The 18,553-nt window shown below is 46.2% G+C and overlaps 1 protein-coding gene across 1 annotated transcript; it reads left to right on the forward strand.

Moving 5' to 3' along the window:
• Positions 1-12,428: 12,428 nt before the first annotated feature.
• On the forward strand, positions 12,429-15,099 carry LOC109701578 (PRAME family member 12-like). The gene is given in 5 exon segments (XM_020187144.1): positions 12,429-12,582; positions 12,585-12,627; positions 13,173-13,331; positions 13,512-13,790; positions 14,667-15,099. Coding segments are annotated over 5 exon segments (1,068 nt in total).
• Positions 15,100-18,553: the final 3,454 nt, after the last annotated feature.

Genomic DNA, 18,553 nt, shown 5'->3' on the forward strand with positions numbered 1-18,553 from the left:
ATTCTGGGGAAGGAACACAGGTATCTCTCCACTCTCACAATTACCTGATCTGCATGCATTTAAAAATCTAGAGTTAGCCAAGTGCTTTTGTCAATCTAAACAAACAGTTTCTTTGTTACTAAACATGGGATCAGTATGGACAATACCATTGATCTACCACTGACCTGTGTGTCCCCACACTGTCAGGGGCAGAGTAAACACTTTCTTGCCTCACACTTGGTAAAATGAGGATCACCCAAGAGTAAATCATTACCAATAACCTGGAATAAATTAGTGAACAAGTCCTTGGCCCTCAAATTATATCTAATTCCCTTCCCTTTTCTGAAATTCAGGTCACCCTGGTTTACATAGACAAAGCCTTTCTTAAACACTACCAACCAAGGAGGCGTCTGAAGGTTTCACTCAGTGGTCGAGCATGGAGGCCTAATGCATGAGGCTCTGGGTTCCATTCCCATCACTGTAAGAAAAAGAAAGGGCAGCTGAAAAATATTCTCTACAATATTTTACACCAGAATCAGAGTGGGGGACCAAGATTGTTGAGTATTTGGGGACCTGAGCCCACAGTCCAGAATAGATGAAATGGTCTTTAAGGCTGAGTACTGCATGTGAAATGCCCACCCAATCCCCCTTTCACATCATGGCTGTGGGCACTGATCACAAGACCAGGTTGTTCCCCTGTGTGGGCCTGTGACTCTGTTAGGACAAACACAGCTTCCACCCTCAGTGGCTCTCAGACTTTGAAATGTCAGAATTTCCCTGGTCTGGAATTCAAGGCTGCTCCCTGCCTTGGGCCCAGCACCCATTCTCTGACTTCATCTTCTCAAACCAGTTGGCTAGGGGGATCTCATATGAAACACCCTAGACCTCCCAGGGAAACCAGTGTACATCTCCCTCCGTGCCTGAGCTCAGTGTGGGATTAACAGACTGTGCAGTCCTGTGCGTGTCTCTCCTTTCAATCTCTGCCTCCATGGAGACAAAGTCTTCCTTTCTGGACCCCTGGGTGCCTCAAGAAAGCCCACATGTTTTAGGGTGTCCTGGGTCTTTCACAGGGTCACTTAAGATCACCCAGCCCAATGGCACAGCCTCCAAATTGACCATTCAGTGTCATTTTGTCCTGATGCTCTTTAAAGAGGCCTTGGCATACATCTTGGCACCAGTCTCATCTCAGCCCTGCCCCTCTGCCTCCCTGAGGGGCTCATGACCTGCTGTTCCTAGCATAGCACCCAGTTTGCTTTCAGCACATTGAGATTGCTATTGTTTCTTTTGAGGATGACAGCAATGTCTGCATAAAGCTGATGTAATTCTGGAAAATTTGTATAATTTCAACAAATCACCCAGCAATGACATTTTCAGGTTTATTTTTCGTTCTTTTCTCAAGGACAGATAAAACCCTACTTCACACTAAGAACTGTAATGCGGTCACAGACAGAAATTTATCAACATGTGGAGAGAATCAATGAGGAGTCCTTGACTTTTACCCCATCTTTCATTTTTTCTTTTAGAAATGGACATCTGGATGGAGTAGAGTGCTCATCTAGCAAGTGGCTGGCACTGAGTTCCATCCAGAACTATAAAGAAAAAATGGATATCTAACTCACTGTCCCTTGAGAAAGCTAAAAACCAGCCAGGATTAACTATGTTTTGCATGGAATTTAATCAGATAGTGCTTTCTGATTGGAATCTAAGAGTTGAAAAGGTGAGATATGATTAGAAAGATACATACAAATTATTGAGGAAACATCCAGAATGCTGAGCAGGGGTCACTGCCTGGCCTGCTGGGAGGCCTGGGCTCCTGCCAACCTCACCCACATCTGTGAGTCACCAACCTCGGAAAGGACACCCATCTACCTACCCTTCACCAGTCTCAAATGGTGACAGGCAGACAGGATGTCATGGGAAACTTTCTTTTTTGTGTAGCCCAGATGAACAGATGGAAGGCTGTGATTTTCCTCAAAATGTAGTGTTGGCTTTCATCCTAATCGCTTTAATTTCTCCTTTACTTTTTGATGTTTGATATTTTTATTACTATAAATTTTTATTGGAAATATTCACTATGCAGGGGGGATTCATTGTGATGACTCTGCTTAGAATTATATAGTACATTATTTACATTGACCCATCTTCTCTCCCCCTCAAACCCCTCTACCCCACCTAAAGCAATTGCAGAGGTTATTTAGTTCTTTAGGTATTTAGTTATTTAGGTATTTGAAGTTCATCAACCATATACTGTCACCTTAATCTTCTTCCTTCACCCTCCCCCTCCCACTAGTACCCCCTCCACACACACACTGTGCCTATTTTTCAGTCCTTATTTTCGTGATTGACATTTAAGTTGATGTTTAAAGGGTGTCTCAATGTATGCCCTCTGTGGTGTGCTTCACTTTGGTCTGTTCAATCCCTGCACATACTCTCCCTTATCCCATTACCCCCTCCCCTCATTTTTCAACAGTATTCAATACACATCCTTATATCCTCCACCTTCACATCTTATGGCATGCAATATTACTGACGCCCTGTCATTCTCTTTTCCTTCTCTCTTTCCCCGGAGTTCCATAGAGCAGTTCCACTGTTACAAACATGTTCTACATTTGAGTTTGCATATGATCATGTTTGGTTTTGTGTATATGTTTATCTTTGGATCTACCTTCTCCGTATGAAGGAAAATGTGTCTTTTTTTGTATCTCATCCTGACTAATGTCACTTAGCATGATTTTCTCCACTTGCATCAATTTACCTTCAAACCCCATGTCATTATTCCTTGTGGCTGAGTAGTACTCCATTGTGTATATGTACCACAATTTCATGATCCATTCATCAGCTGTAGGGCGTCTGGGTTGTTTCCAGAGCTTGACTATTGTGAATAGTGCTGCAGTGAACAACATCGGAGTATAGGTGTCTCTACAGTAAGTATCCTGTTTTACATTCTTTTGGGTAGATGCCCAGGAGCAATACCACTGGATCAAATGATAGTTCTAGCTCTAGTTTTCTGAGGACTCTCAACTACCCACGCCTGGAAAGCAGGCCCCAGAATTCCTGATGTCCAAAGACTTGGTCCCCCCATGCCTCCAGCAATTGCTGGATAGCTCAGTGTCAGCAAGCAAGCCTCAGGGCTAGCGCTACCTGCAGACTTAGTTCCCCTGCACCTGCAGCAGCTGCTGTGGCTCCAGGAAGTCCACGCCCCAGTGCAAGTAGCCCATGCTCCAGGGCCACCAATGCCTTGTGGGCAACAGATGGTTCAAGCTCACCAGCTTTCCTGCTCCATGGGTACCCTCAACTTGCTACTCAGAGCCAGAAGCCTGCCACCACATGCCCCAGTGGGCATCAGGCTCCAGGCTCTGCTATTTTATGGCACCAGGAGGCCTTCCCTCCCACTGTTCCTGACATCAAGAGAGCCCTCACTCCCCCACCAAAGAGCAAGAATGCCAGATGGTTCAGAATGCTCTGTTCCTCCCCAGGGGCAGGCTGAGGCTACAGGAAACAGAAGTGAGGCCAGAGGCAGCTCCATTGGTTGGATCTAGACTTTTCCCTCATTTGACGCTCGGTGGAGCAGTTGGGGATTGCAGTCAGGAAAGCAGAGACTGAGCCATCTGTTTGTTTGCTCACTTGGTTTTGACAGTCTCCTTTTGTTGTGGAAGCTGGTCTATAACTCCTGAGCTCAGGTTAATCCTGCCACCTCAGCCTATCCCTCCCCACTTCTTGTACAACAGCCAGACCCCCAAGGGTGGAGTTGGTTTGCCAGTTATCTCTCTCTATTCCTGTTTCTGTTTGGTTTTCTTTGAGACAGGTCTCCCTATGTAGCACAGGCTGGCCTCAAACTCACCATCCTCCTGCCTCAGCCTCCTGTGACCGGCATGACAGGAGGCCACATCACCACCAGCTTGCATACAGATTCTTCAGCTGTAGTTATTGTCAGAGATCCTGTGCTTGCCTCAGTGGTCTACACTGCAGGGCTCCTTCTGCTCTTCCACCAGGTCAAGCATGGACTCCTCCTGGAGGTGGTAACAGCTGGTTGCCTCCCCCAGGTAGCACATGTCGCATCTGCACCAGGATCAATTTGCCATGGTTTGGGGAACATGGGTGCTGACTGGTCCCAGAGAGTGGCAGTGTGCTGTTCTTGAAGAGCAAGATAGCCTTGAATCAGGGCCATAAAACATGGTAAACTGCCAATTAAAAGCTGTAACCTCAGACAAGGCTGTAAGGCATGAGGAATTGCCCATTAAAGCCATGCAAGAAAGTTCAGGATTGAGGTAAAGGGCACCATGCAGAGATCAGCACTCATTCCCACCTTCCTTTGTCTCCACTTGTAAATAAACTTTCCAAACCAGGACTCCCCTGCTGTTCTTATCTAAACAACCTTGGGTCTCTAACCCACTGCTAGCCCCAATTAACCTGAGCACATTCCTTGTAACCTGATGCACTGCACTGCCTTTAAAATATCCTGTGAATCCTTTGTTCGGGGCTCAGACATGGTACACGTCTGAGCCCTCTGGCTTAAGATAAAATCTGAGTTCTCCACTCCTCCGAGTGTCTCTTGGTTTCTGTCAATATTTCCACAACATTCTCACTGGGGGGTGGGTTGTTGGGGGCTCTTGGGAACTCAGAGGCTGGCGGAGTCCACAGGGTGCTGAGTGAACCCTCTGCACACACTCTGGTTGCCATGGGGTTGCCAAAGCCTCCAAGGCACCTGGTGTCTGACCTTGTGGACTGCAGGAGTGCTCAGCAGCAGGGATGCTGGATGTCTGCACTTCTGATGAACACGGCTGGGTGCCTCTGCTTAGTTTTTCCTTCTGAGAGAAGCCCTTTTATTTTTGAGCTAAGGAGGAGGGAGGCAGGAGTTGAGGTGGGGATGGTTCATTCTGCTTTCCATGCAGCCAGTGTCCTTTCTCCAGGGACTCCACCATTTTGTACTCCAGAGCTCTCCTGCAGATGCACAGCCAGATCACTGCTCATTCACTCTTTGGTCCTTTGTGTGGAAGGAGGATGGCTGTTGGATTCCTTCTATTGGACTTCTGGTTGCACCTTATCTGAAGAAGGGAATTATTTAAACCAAGAGCACACCTTGAGGGCTGGGGCATGGCTCCAGGAGTAGAGCACCTGCCTAGCAAATTTGAGTTCAAACCCTCTGTAAGCAAAAAAAAAGAAGGTAAGGAATGAATATTCATGTTTTTTCTGGAATTGTTGGGGATTTTCTAAGAATTCTGGTCCATCTATTTTCCCTTCTTTCAGGGATCCTTCAGTGTCACTATGGCAATTGTCAACTCTTGTGGCACTGAGGGTGTAAAATTTAGTATGCAGATTGTTCATAATGAAGTTAGAGGTTACCAGCATTCACTCTGGCAGCTCCCTTAGATCCAAGCACTTCAGCCAGCCCACGTGAGAGGACCTTCTGTCTTCAGGCCTCCTGTCCTCAGAGATAAACAAGATGAGGGCCTGATAGGAGCTAGAGAAAAGGTTAGATCAAGAAGAATTAACCTAGAAGGAGCACACACACACAGGAAATCAATGTGAGTCAACTCCCGTATAGCTATCCTTATCTCAACCAGCAAAAACCCTTGTTCCTTCCTATTATTGCTTATACTCTCTCCACAACAAAATTAGAGATAAGGGCAAAATAGTTTCTGCCGGGTAGTGAGGGTGTGGGGGAAGAGGGAGGGGGCGGAGTGGGTGGTAAAGGAGGGGGTGGGGGGAGGGGGGAGAAATGACCCAAGCATTGTATGCACATATGAATAAAAAAAAATTATATAATGAAAAAGAAAAAAAGAAATCCCTCTATGTCACAGACAAACTTGGGCTAACAAATCCTCAAAGCTCAGAGAAACCAAATTCGATCCAAATTTTAAGGGAGAGGTGAACGTCACAGTCTTTTTTTTTTTTTGAAATACATATATTTTCATTTTCCTCCAAAAGTCACAATACTTGTGAGGATATATCATAATTTCTTTTTGTTCCTTTTTTATTATATTCATCTGTGCACGTCACAGTCTTTATGTGACAACATTCAGTTAAATGCTCGGAACAGTCTTTGATAATAAAATTTTTATCTAAGTCCCACCTGTCAGAGTGGCTCAAGTGGTAGGATACCTGCCTAGCAAGCATGAGGACCTGAGTTCAAGCCACAGTATCATAAATAAATAAAGTGTAAGTTTATTTAGCACTGGTGGCTCATGCCTATAATCCTAGCTACTCAGGAGGCAGAGATCGGTAGGATGGTGGTTCAAAGCCAGCTCAGGAAAATAGTACGCAATACCTTATCCCAAAAAGCCATCACAAAAACAGGCTGGTGGAGTGGCTGAAGGTGAAGGCCCTGAGTTCAAGCCCCAGTACCACAAAAAAAGTAAGCCACAAAAAAAGTAAGCCCCAGAAGAACCACAAGAAGAAAACTACAGCACGCTCACAAATTAGAAATTAAAGCTTCTCACAAGAGCTGCACATGTTGATCCAAGCCTCTAATCCCAGCAATGGAGGCAAGCAGAAGCAGGAGGAGTGTAAATTCAAGAGTTCCAGGCCATGAATTCTAGTGGTTCATGTCTGTAATCCTAGCTACTCAGGAGGTAGAGGTCAGGAAGATAGCTGTTGAAAAACTACCCAGGCAAAATACCAGCAAGAAAACAGGGTTGGCAGAGTGGCTCAAGCGGTGGAGAACCTTCCTTGCAAGCCTAACAAGTGTAAGGCTATGAGTTCAAACCCAAGTACCACCAAAAGGAAAAAAAAGATAGGTAATATTTTTAAAGATAAAACTTTAAAAAAACTTAGCTAGAGTAAGAAAAAAAGAGACTCAACTAAGGGACATTACATCTGATATCACAGAGGTACAAAGGACCATTAGAGACTACTACAACTACTCTAAGACAGCCCATCAGAAGTGCTGCAGGGGATAGAGAGCTGTCTGGACACGTCCACCTCTCAGGACTGCGTCACCAACAAAGAGAAAACCTGCACAGATCGATAATGAGTCCTGAGACTGAGTCAGTAATCATAATCCTCCCATCAGGAGAAGCTGAGGACCACATGGCTTCACTGCTGAATTCTTCCTAACATTTGAAGAAGAACCAACAAGCACATTTCTTCTCAAACCAAAAACAAATTGTAGTGGACTTCCCCCAAATTCAATCTCCAAAGGAATTATCACACTGATACCAAAACCACACAAGGACACAAAACAACACAGAAAGAAACCACAGGCCCCTATCCATGATGGACAAAATACAAAACTTGTCAGCACTATGTTAGCAGAGAATCCAACACATCGAAGGGGGCGAGAATTGTTTCTTTGTAAGAAATACTGAGAATAGTGTGATGTTAGAGTTGAATCCAGATTCTACACTTCTTGACATAAATGTGATTTTCAGAGCTGTTGTAAGGTCACAATGATACATAGTTCCCATGACCTCCCTGCCCCACACAGCCCAGCCTTCCCCAGGATCAACACCTGCACCAGAGTGCTACAGGTCTTACAGGTAATTGTTTGGCCGGTGGGCAGCCACCCCATGGCGATCAGGGACTCCCTGCTCACTTTCCACTCCATCCCCTCCTTCCCTTTATGATTACCATGGCAACTCCTGCTGGCAGGTAATGGGTCCTGACCTATCCTACAGATCCATATTACCCCGAGCTCCTCCCCACCAAACCTTGACCTATCCCGATGCCCCATAATACTTTAAGCTCTTAACTTCAGGATATAAAAACTAGGCTGCCATTTCTCCAGCGCGACTTCTCCGGCCCTGGTCTTTGGGGACGGTGAACCTCGCCTGAGATCACGCTCTCAATAAAGCCTGCTTAAAGCCTGCTTGCTTTGTTATTTGGCTCTAATTTGGCCTTCCCATCAGCGTGGACCTAACAGTAATGAACCAAACTGCCACAGTCTTGCCACCAAACTCCACACTTTACATCACACCTCGCTCTTGGTGCTGTGTATTCTATGGATTTGGCAACTGAAGAATAACTTATCCCCACCATTACAGGGTCCTACAGAGGACTGTCACTTCCTTAAAATCCCTGTGTGCTCTGGCTATTCACACCTCCCCCCATTCCTGGCAACCAATGGCCTTTTACTGTCTCCATACTTTTTTGCCATTTATAGGATGTCAAACTTTAAGCAGCATTTTCAAATTGTCTTTTTCTCTTAGTCACATGCACTTAAGGATTCCCATGTCTTTTCCAGGCCTGGTAATATTCCAGTGTCTGGATGGACTGCAGTTTATTTATGCATTCACCCACTGGAGGGAAGATTGGTCCTTTTCAAGTTTTGCAATTACAAAACTATTTGAGGAAATTCTAGGGAGATGGTTTCTGGAGGGTGTTTTACTTCTTTGGCAATCTTTCCTGTTAGAGATTATGCCTTAAAGGACACAACTGCATGTCGTCACTCTCTGAGTGTGGAGTCTGACACATGACAGGCATTGCTTGTAGTAAACAAGCAAACCTTTGTAACAAAACCTTTGCTACAAAAATGCAAATTTATACATAGTCTATTTTAGCTGGCACCCAATATTGTGCTGGATTCATGGTTCTTACACAGCAAATACTGTTTGGAATTCCTGTCTGGCTTATCAGACTAAGAAACCCAGAGAGAATTTTTCAAACTGTGCATTTCTGCCCCCTATTTGATGGTTTGACCATCTACTGCTGATTTCAGTGGTTTTATACCCAGATCACCACGGGAGCTCTGAGCTCCACAGCTGTTTGGGCAGGAAGGAGCCTGTCTCTAGTCACCTTCTCTGAATGGTGGTACGAATTCAGGTTGGGGAGGGAGTGGAGGAAATTGTGTGGCACTGGGGTTGAGGTTGAGGAGCAGGAGTGAAGCAAGGGGCAATCACAGTTGCTAGGCTGGGAGTGCAAGAGGGAGTGAGCTGCACAGGAAGCAACCCAAGCCAGGATTCCAGGTCTTTCCTGAGTTTGTCTTCATGCAGGTCATCACTGGCCAGAGCTCCAGCATTGTGTGTGAGGAAAGGGAGCTGTGGAGATGAGGCAATGAACAGTGATGGTGAAAGGCCTCAGCCTAGAATAGGGTGACTAGAGAACACACTCTTTGAAGTGGAGCATCCTCAGTATTTACCATGGTGAGATGGTCAAGTCCACTTGGGTGTGGGTGGAATAGGTTGACCTTCCAACTTCAAGGTCATACCTGACCCTCCCCGTTAGCCAGAACAAACTGTAATCCATTAACCAGAACTAAGCACCTGTTCTCTCCTCATTTGCAATAGACCCCCTTGGAGTCCCTGTCGATAACTCACTGCCAGCTTGAAGAACCAGTCTTACAGCACCTGTCCAGTCACCTGAGCATCCACCAACTGACACACCTGAGTCCGAGAGGAGTCGGGCTGACCGAGATGCATCCTGAGCAACTCCAAGCTTTGCTACATATAGTCACAGACAGGCTGAAGACCCTAGACATGGAAGACTGTGGGATCAGGATCTCTAGCTCACTGCCCTCCTGCCTGCCCTGAGCCACTGCTCCCAGCTCACTATGTTCAGCTTCTATGGGAACCGCATTTCCATGTCTGTCCTGAAGGACCTGTTGCACCAAACTGCCAAGCTGAGCCAGTTGAGCAAGGAGAGCTATGGTGGGCTGGGGGCTGGGTGCCCAGTAAGAGTTTCCCAACGTTGTGCTGAGTTCATGGATACAGTGAGGGCCAGAAGCAAACCCAAAGTGGTCCTTTTTGGGATTGACCCCTGCCCTCAATGTGGCAACAGATGCGTCTGTAACATGGAAGGGATTCTCCATTGCTATTGGATAGCTGCCTGGTTGGCTGTAAATGTCAAAAACATTCTTCTGAGCACTGGGAATTGAAGTCAAACTTCAATCTAGTACAACATAACTGTTGGTGGGCTTGACGGATGTTAACTTTTAATTTTGTACAGTGTCTTTTGATAATTTGATTTTACCACAAATAGCAATAAAACAGTCTTGGCTGAGAGTTCTCTACAAAGTTTTCCTCTTCCACTTGGCCAATGGAATAGAAGAGATTCCTACCATGGAGGCAGATGTGTGATAACGGACACCACACACTCAGGAGTCTCTCCTCTCCTTCTACATCTGCTCAGCTGATTCCATTGGAAGCATCTTTGATGAGTCCAGGGAGGGGACTCAATGTCCCCTTTAAATTTCTAAACTCCATTCACAAACCCCTTCAGACCTTCCCCCTCCTGTGCCTTGCTCCTTATCCATGTGTTACCCTGTCCTGGGTCAGGATAAAGTGCCTGTGGGCAAATGGGACCTTACCTGGCCTAAGTGCTGTTAAACAAACAGCCTCTGCTTGACGGCTGATGCTGAGGACCCAGGGTCTGGGGGACTTGGATTGCCTCTCGGTGAGAACAGTGATTCCACCAGGTGAGGAACCGTGGAGGAGCAAATGAGGGGATGTGTGTTTAGAGCATAGCATGGGCCTGCAAACAGAGAGTGCTCACTAGGAGCATCTTGTCAGAAGAGGTGGGGCAAACCTGTAATCTCAGCACTCAGGAGGCACAGGCAGGGTTCTGACTTCCAAGCCCAGCAGGACAAAGTCAACAAAACTCTTCTCTCAAAACAGACATTTAAAAATCATTCATGGGCTAGGGACATGTCTCATTGGGCTTAGTGTTGCCCTGGGGTCAATCCCAGGTATGGGGACAGGAGGAGGAGGGCAAGTTTCCCCTCTTTATCCCTCATTGGTACCCTATGTTTTAGTTCACTCAGGGAGGAGAGCAGGGAATCAGGCACAGAATTACTCAGCCTCTACATGGGACCTCCATTTAATCAGATTCATCCAAAGAGCAGAGATTTACCAGGCAGCGGGGTGGACTGGGACACAACTGGATTCCTGGGCGTGTGGCTGATGTGAAGGGGAAGCCCTGTACAGGAAACAAAGAAAGAACCTCCTGGATTCACCTTCAGTGATCAGACGATGGAGGTTCCAAGGCAGGATTTGTGCGCCCCCTGCTGGAGGCTCAGGACAGGTGCTCCAAGTTTACAAGATCTCTGTTTCGTGCAGCTGTAAAGAAATCCTATGAAGCACTTGTGTTTGGATTTTATTGAAGTTTTAGCAAGAATTTATTTCAGTATAACAAGATAAAGCAGGATGACATGGGGAAAAAAGTAAAAACATTTCCTGCTCACCATGAAGGAAATTGGAGTAAGGCTCTTGTATTTTGATGTTTAGAGATAATAAAGATGTGAATTGCTATGAAAATTATAAAGGAAATTTAGAACTTTCAAAGAATGCAGTAGGTTGTTAAGTGTGTTTACCTTCCTTTACAGGCTCAAAATGGGACTTGCTCTGGGAAAGTAGCTCAGTGGTTGAGTTCTTGCCTAGCATGCTTGAGGCCCTAAGTTCCATCACCAGCACCCACTCCCCCATTAAAAAAAAAAAAGAAGAGGAAGGATGAACAAAAATTAAGAAATCATCCTATGTGTGGTGGTGCTCACATATAATCCCAGCTCTGAGAAGACTGAGGCAGGAAGATTGTGAGTTTGAGGCCAGCCTGAGGTATACTGAGACCCTATCTCAAAACAAAAATACACAAATGAGACTTTCAAAATGGCTTTAAACAGAAATAAAGGAGAATAGTTCTTATTCAAAAAATATTTAAAAAACTAAAATTTTAGAGCTTGAATTGCTTTGCTTGTTTTTTAAAAATGAATGGTTATGTTTTCTTTTTCTGGGTTGGAGTTTGAACTTGGGGATTTCAAACCAAGTTCAAAGGATTGAACTTGGCCTCAACTGCTTGAACCACACCTACAGCTCAATAGCTATTTTTTTATACAGCAGTTTTAGAATCACAGAATACTTGGGCAGAAGCTCCACAATTCCCACATCCCCTATTCCACACAGGCACAGCCACCCCCAGGAGCAGCAAGTCTTCCAGTTGGAGACAAATGTTACTATTCATAAACTTCACAAGGATGCATCTTTGCAGGTCCATAGATGACTCTGGAACTCCTTCTTGCAGTTGTACAGTCTGTGAGTTTTGAGAAATATGTAATGAATGAACCCTCATTTCAGGATCCTACAGAATAGTTTCTTGCCCTAAAAATACCCTGGACTCTGACTACGAATCACTCCATCCTGCCTAAACCTGCCAATCACTAGGCTATATGCTGTCTTCATGGTTTTGAGTTTTATAGAATAAAGTGTCCTCTCAGATTGCCTTCTTTCACTTGGTAATTTGCATTAAGGGTCCCCCTATCTTCTTCTGGCTTGATGATTTTCTATCCTCTGGCTGAACCACAGTTCAGTTACTCATTCACCTAGTAAAGGAAGTCTTGGTGCATGCCAAATGCTAGCAGGGAATGAAGCAGCCATAACTGAGTTCTCTTCCACCATTGCACAGCAATGGCTCGGGTACTGAGATGAGTCCTTTGATGGTAAGTAAGAGATTTCTTAGCCTTGGCCTGAAGCAGGCATCTTCCTGGATGCTTTCCAGGAGGCTCTCATTGCAGATCCTTCAGAATGAGCAGCAAGGCCCCACCCACCCTCCTGCAGCTGGCAGGGCATAGCCTGCTGGGGAATAAAGTCCTGGCCCTCTCTGCTCTGGAGACACTGCCCACAGAGCTCTTCCCTCCTCTGTTCATGGAGGCCTTAACAAGGAGACACACTAATGTCATGAAGCCATGGTGCAGGCCTGGCCCTTCCCATGCCTCCCCTGGGGGCCCTGATGATGACTCAAGACCTGGACCCCTACAAGTTGCCCTGGATGGGACTGACACGCTGCTTGGCCAGCAGGTGAGTGTGACCCAGGCAGCATGGAAGGGAGGGCCCTGGGATCATGGGAGAACTGAGTTGAGGTCATGGAGAGTGGGAAGGAAGGTGAGCAGAAGCATCTCATAGTGCAAACAAGGAGATTAGAAAGGCCAGGGCCATTGCTGAGCTCCACCTGGGAACCAGCTTGCAGGAGTGGAGGAGTGCTTAGGATGGATGCAGAGATGGCAGAAGGAGCTGTCCCTGCCTCCTCCCAATGTGGTACAAGTAGGGACCACTGGATTCAAGAGGTACAGGGAGGAGAGTAGGGAGAGAGTTCAGCCATCATAGCCCATGGGAAGAGCCTTTGCCTAGCATGCCTGAGGCCTGGGCCTAGAGCCTCAGCGCTTGAAGAGAAAAAAGAAATACAGAAAAACTAATACAGACATGAAATTGAGAAGTCTGGGATGGGGAACAGAAGCACAGTGGATGTTGGGAACCTGAAAAAATCTTCAGACTCTCCCTGTTTCTCCTTAGGAGGTGGAAATTACAGATTTTGGACCTGCAATCTGTGCACCAGAACTTCTGGAAGGTGTTTTCTGGAGCCATGGTTGAGTACTGCATATCACAGACCAAGGGCAAGAACAAAGCATTGGACATCCCTCCAAGGACGGGGTGAAGTCATCCTTGAGGCTGATAGTTGACCTTAACTTGGAGCTACATGACCAGGATAAATTCCAGATATACTTGTTTGAGTAGGTCCAGCAGAGAAAAAGGATCTATACAGCTGTGCTGTAGGAAGATGCAGATTTGGGGACTGTGCACCTGCGGCTCCAGGACATGGCCCATCCACAGGGTCCTTAGTCTGTTGGAGCTGGACTGGATGGAGGAGGTGGAAATGAATTGTCCCTTGATGCTGTACACACTGGCCATGGTTGCTCCTTACCTGGGCCAGCTAAGAATCCTGCGCAAACTTCGCATCTCTCAAATCTTTGTTCTGGCATGCATTTCTCCAGAACAGTATGAGCAGCTTGTGGCCACCTTCACTTCTCAGTTCAGCAAACTCAGCTGCCTCCAACAGCTCTGTGTAAGCAGGGCCTACTTCCTGCATGGCCACCTGCAGCAGGTGCTCAGGTGGGGATGGATGGGGAGCTTTCTTCAGAGCAGAGCCAAGCCTGCTGTGTGCCAGCCAGTGGAGATGTCAGCGTGATGTGTGCATTAGATATCTAAGTGCTGGCTTTCTCTAATTTATCCTTTTGTGTGGATGGTCATAGCCCCTCAAAGTCAGAGGGGACACATGGTGGATGGCCTGGAGAGAATCACCATGCTAGCACTGGGAGGGGGGCAGGTGTAGGGAGGTGGGCTGTGAGTTCCTCCCTAGGAGGTGTGTCTTCCTCAGGTGGTGGAAATAGGAAGGGGAAGGGACACTGAAGGAGGGAAGCACCTCGCACCTGCACAGGTCACCATGGGAGCTCTGAGCTTCCCAGCTGTGTGAGCAGGCAGGAGCCTGTCACTAGGTTCCATTCTGTAATCTGTGATATTGCCCTCAGACAAGGGAGGGAGAGGTGGCAAGTGTGTGAGACTGAGATTGAGGGTGAGGGCAGCAGTGAAGCAAGGGGACAGTGACAGATGCTATGCTGGTGATGCAGGGAGGAGTGAGCCACACAGGAAGCAACACCTGCCAGGTTTCCAGACCTTGCCTGAGTTTGTCCTTCCTGAAGGTCTCCACTGGCCAGAGTTGGGACATTGTGTGTGAGAGAGAGAAAAGGGCGCTCTGGAGAGGGGGCAGTGAGCCAGTCACACGGTGATGGGGAAGGACCTCAGCTTAGAATGGGGAGACTAGAGAACACGCTCCTTAACATGTGGCATCCTTGGTATCGACCATGTACAGATCGTCAGGTCCACTTGGGTGTGGGTGGGAAATGTTGAGCTCTCTGACCTGAGGTCATTCCTGACCTTCCTCCACCCTACAGTCCTTTAGCCAGAACTAACTGCTTGGACTTTCCTCAGGTGCCTGAAGACCCCCTTGGAGTCACTGTCAATCACTCACTGCCAGCTTGCAGAATCAGACTTGGAACATCTGTCGCAGTGCCCATGCATCCACCAACTAAAACACCTGAGTCTGAAAGGAGTCCCACTGATCTCTGTGCGATATGAAGCCCTCCAAGTTCTGCTAGAGAGAGTTGCAGACACCTTGAAGACCCTGGACTATGAGAACTGTGGGATCAGGGACTCCCAGCTCACTGCCCTCCTGCCTGCCCTGAGCCACTGCTCCCAGCTCACTATGTTCAGCTTCTTTGGGAACCACATCTCCATGTCTGTACTGAAGGACCTGCTGCACCACACTGCCAGGCTGTGCCAGTTGAGCCAGGAGCTGTGCCCTGTCCCTCTGGAGAGCTACGGGTTCTGTGGTCACAGAGAGACTTACCCAACATTGTGCTGAGCTCAATGGAGAGGTGCGTGAGTGTCACCCTGCATAACCATCTATATAAAAATGGTCAGAAATGAATGGAACCTGAACCTCCATGCAAACAGTCTTTATCTGCCTGGTCTGTTATTCTGGTGTCCAGTGTACAGGGAGGAAAGTCCTGTGACTGTAGAGAACCACAGGCAATGAGCTGTCTCATCAGTGAGGCTGAAGACCAAGAACTCTTGGCATCAACAATTGGAGCCACGCTGACCACTGCCTTCCACTCTTCCTTCTCTATGTGCATCTGTGACATCCATGCGTGTGGCTGGTCAGTGGTTATGCACACAAGGCTGTCAGCTGAAGTGAGCTGCTCAGACCCACTCGAAAGGACACTGTCCATTTGGGATCCATGGTGCTCAGGCTGGGGTGGACCATAACACATCCTTGGGGGCTGGGGAAAGGGAAAGACAAAATGCATGAAAAGGGAATTGGGCGAAGACATATTTCAGACGCCATGCTCTTGCAAACTCTTAACCATTTGGTTGCCCCTTGCATGCAAGGCCTGTACTACATGGACAAATATTCTTCCCCTGGGCTAAGGGTTCCATCTGAAGCAGGAGGGAGGAGTCACAGAAAGGGAAGTTCTTATTTTTACCTCTTTATCACTCCTAGCAGGAGCCAAGTTCTCCATATTCTTCAGTTCACCTCCATTCCTGTTTTTTTTTTTTTAATTCATATGTGCATACAATGTTTGGGTCATTTCTCCCCCCTCCCCTCATTCCCCCTTACCCCCTTTCTTCCCCCCCGCCCATTCCTGTTAACTGGGAGGAGAGCAGGGAGTCAGGCACAGAATAAGACTCAGCCTTTACATGGGGCCTCCACTTAATCAACGTTCATTCAAACAGCAGAAATTTAGCAGGCAGGAGTGAACAGTAAGGGCACGACTCCATTCATGGGTGTGTGACTAATTGGTAGAGCTTCTGCATAACTAATGGAAGTCCTGAGTCTAATCCCTATTACTTTAAAAAAAAAAAATCTGGAACCAGGATTCACCTCCAGTGATCAGAAAAGATCCAAGCTGTGGACTTTGTGTTCCTTCTGCTGGACGCGCAGGACAGATGTGTGAGTGTTTTCCAGCACCACTGCTTCCCGTGGTCATTTACAAAACTGCTGTTCTGGGAGACTATTGAGCATCCATAGTGTGTATGACTTTTTAAATTTTAGCAGGGATTTCTTTTAGTACAGCAAGACAGAGTAGGGAGAAGTGGGAAAAAAGGGAAAATCATTTCTTGCTCAGCATGTGGGAATTGGAAGCAAATTTTCCTGTGTTAGGGTTTCTAGAGATTATAAAGATATAAATCACTTTGAAAATTATAAAGGCAAGGGCAAACACAGCAATGGGATTGGACTTTGAGCACGTAATAAAAGCGAGAGCACACGATGGGGGGGGTGAGGATAGGTAAGACACCTAAAAAATTAGCTAGCGTTTGTTGCCCTTAACGCAGAGAAACTAAAGCAGATACCTTAAAGCAACTGAGCCCAATAGGAAAAGGGGACCAGGAACTAGAGAAAAGGTTAGATCAAGAAGAATTAACCTAGAAGGTAACACACATGCACAGGAAATCAATGTGAGTCAACTCCCTGTATAGCTATCCTTATCTCAACCAGCAAAAACCCTTGTTCCTTCCTATTATGGCTTATACTCTCTCTTCAACAAAATTAGAAATAAGGCAAAATAGTTTCTGCTGGGTATTGAGGGGGTAGGGGGGAGAGGGAGGGGGTGGAGTGGGTAGTAAGGGAGGGGTGAGGGCAGGGGGGAGAAATGACCCAAGCCTTGTATGCACATATGAATAATAAAATAATAATTAAAAAAAAAGAAAATTATAAAGGAAATTTTGATCTTTCACAGAATGCAATAGTATACTAAAATAGTGGTTTGCTTTTGTTTTTTGGTGCTTTGCTTTTTTTTTAATTTTTATTGTTTTTTTATTCATATGCGAATACAAGGCTTGGGTCATTTCTCCCCCCTGCCCCTACCCCCTCCCTTATCACCCACTCCACCCCCTCTCTCTCCCCCCTACCCCCTCAAAACCCAGCAGAAACTATTTTGCCCTTATTTCTAATTTTGTTGAAGAGAGAGTAAAAGCCATAATAGGAAGGAACAAGGGTTTTTGCTGGTTGAGATAAGGATAGCTATACAGGGAGTTGACTCACATTGATTTCCTGTGCGTGTGTGTTACCTTCTAGGTTAATTCTTTTTGATCTAACCTTTTCTCTAGTTCCTGGTCCTCTTCTCCTATCGGGCTCAGTTCCTTTTAAGGTATCTGCTTTAGTTTCTCTGCGTTAAGGGCAACAAATGCTAGCTAATTTTTTAGGTGTCTTACCTATCCTCATACCTCGTGTGCTCTCGCTTTTATCTTGTGATCAAGGTCCAATCACCTTGTTGTGTTTGCCCATGATCTAATGTCCACATATGAGGGAGAACATATGATTGATTTTTGGTCTTTTGGGCCAGGCTAACCTCACTCAGAATGATGTTCTCCAATTCCATCCATTTACCAGCGAATGATAACATTTCGTTCTTCTTCGTGGCTGCATAAAATTCCATTGTGTATAGATACCACATTTTCTTGATCCATTCGTCAGCAGTGGGGCATCTTGGCTGTTTCCATAACTTGGCTATTGTGAATAGTGCCACAATAAACATGGGTGTGCAGGTGCCTCTGGAGTAACCTGTGTCACAGTCTTTTGGGTATATCCCCAAGAGTGGTATTGCTGGATCAAATGGTAGATCAATGTTTAGCTTTTTAAGTAGCCTTCAAATTTTCTTCGAGAGTGGTTGTACTAGTTTACATTCCCACCAACAGTGTAAGAGGGTTCCTTTTTCCCTGCATCCTCGCCAACACCTGTTGTTGGTGGTGTTGCTGATGATGGCTATTCTAACAGGGGTGAGGTGGAATCTTAGCGTGGTTTTAATTTGCATTTCCTTTATTGCTAGAGATGGTGAGCATTTTACTTGGTTTGCTGGTTCAAGAAAAAGGACACTTTCTCTGGATGTGTTTTCAGTGGTAGACTCTTACTTAGCTCTTGTGTGAGGGCCCTGGGTTCAATTCCCAGCACCGAAAAATAATTTAAAATGACTGAGTAGTAATTGAAAAATTTGCTGTGTGTGGTGCATACTCCTGTAATTGCAGACTCAAAAAAGCTGAGTGTAAAGATTATAAGTTTGAAGCTGCACACCAGGGGCTCTTGCCTGTAATCCTAGCTACTCAAAGGCAGAGATCATGAGGATTGCAGATCTAAGCCAACCAGGGCAAATAATTCACGAGACCCTATGATGAAAAAACCCAGCACTAAAAAGGGCTGGAGTGGCTCAACGTAAAGGCACTGAGTTCCAACTGCAATACTGCAAAAAAAAAAAAAAAGAAAAGATTAATTTGAGACTAACCTGAAGGATATGGAGGAGGCCTTTCCCAACATACATTAG

This window comes from Castor canadensis, chromosome 7 (genome assembly GCF_047511655.1).
Source record: "Castor canadensis chromosome 7, mCasCan1.hap1v2, whole genome shotgun sequence".
NCBI lineage: Eukaryota > Metazoa > Chordata > Mammalia > Rodentia > Castoridae > Castor > Castor canadensis.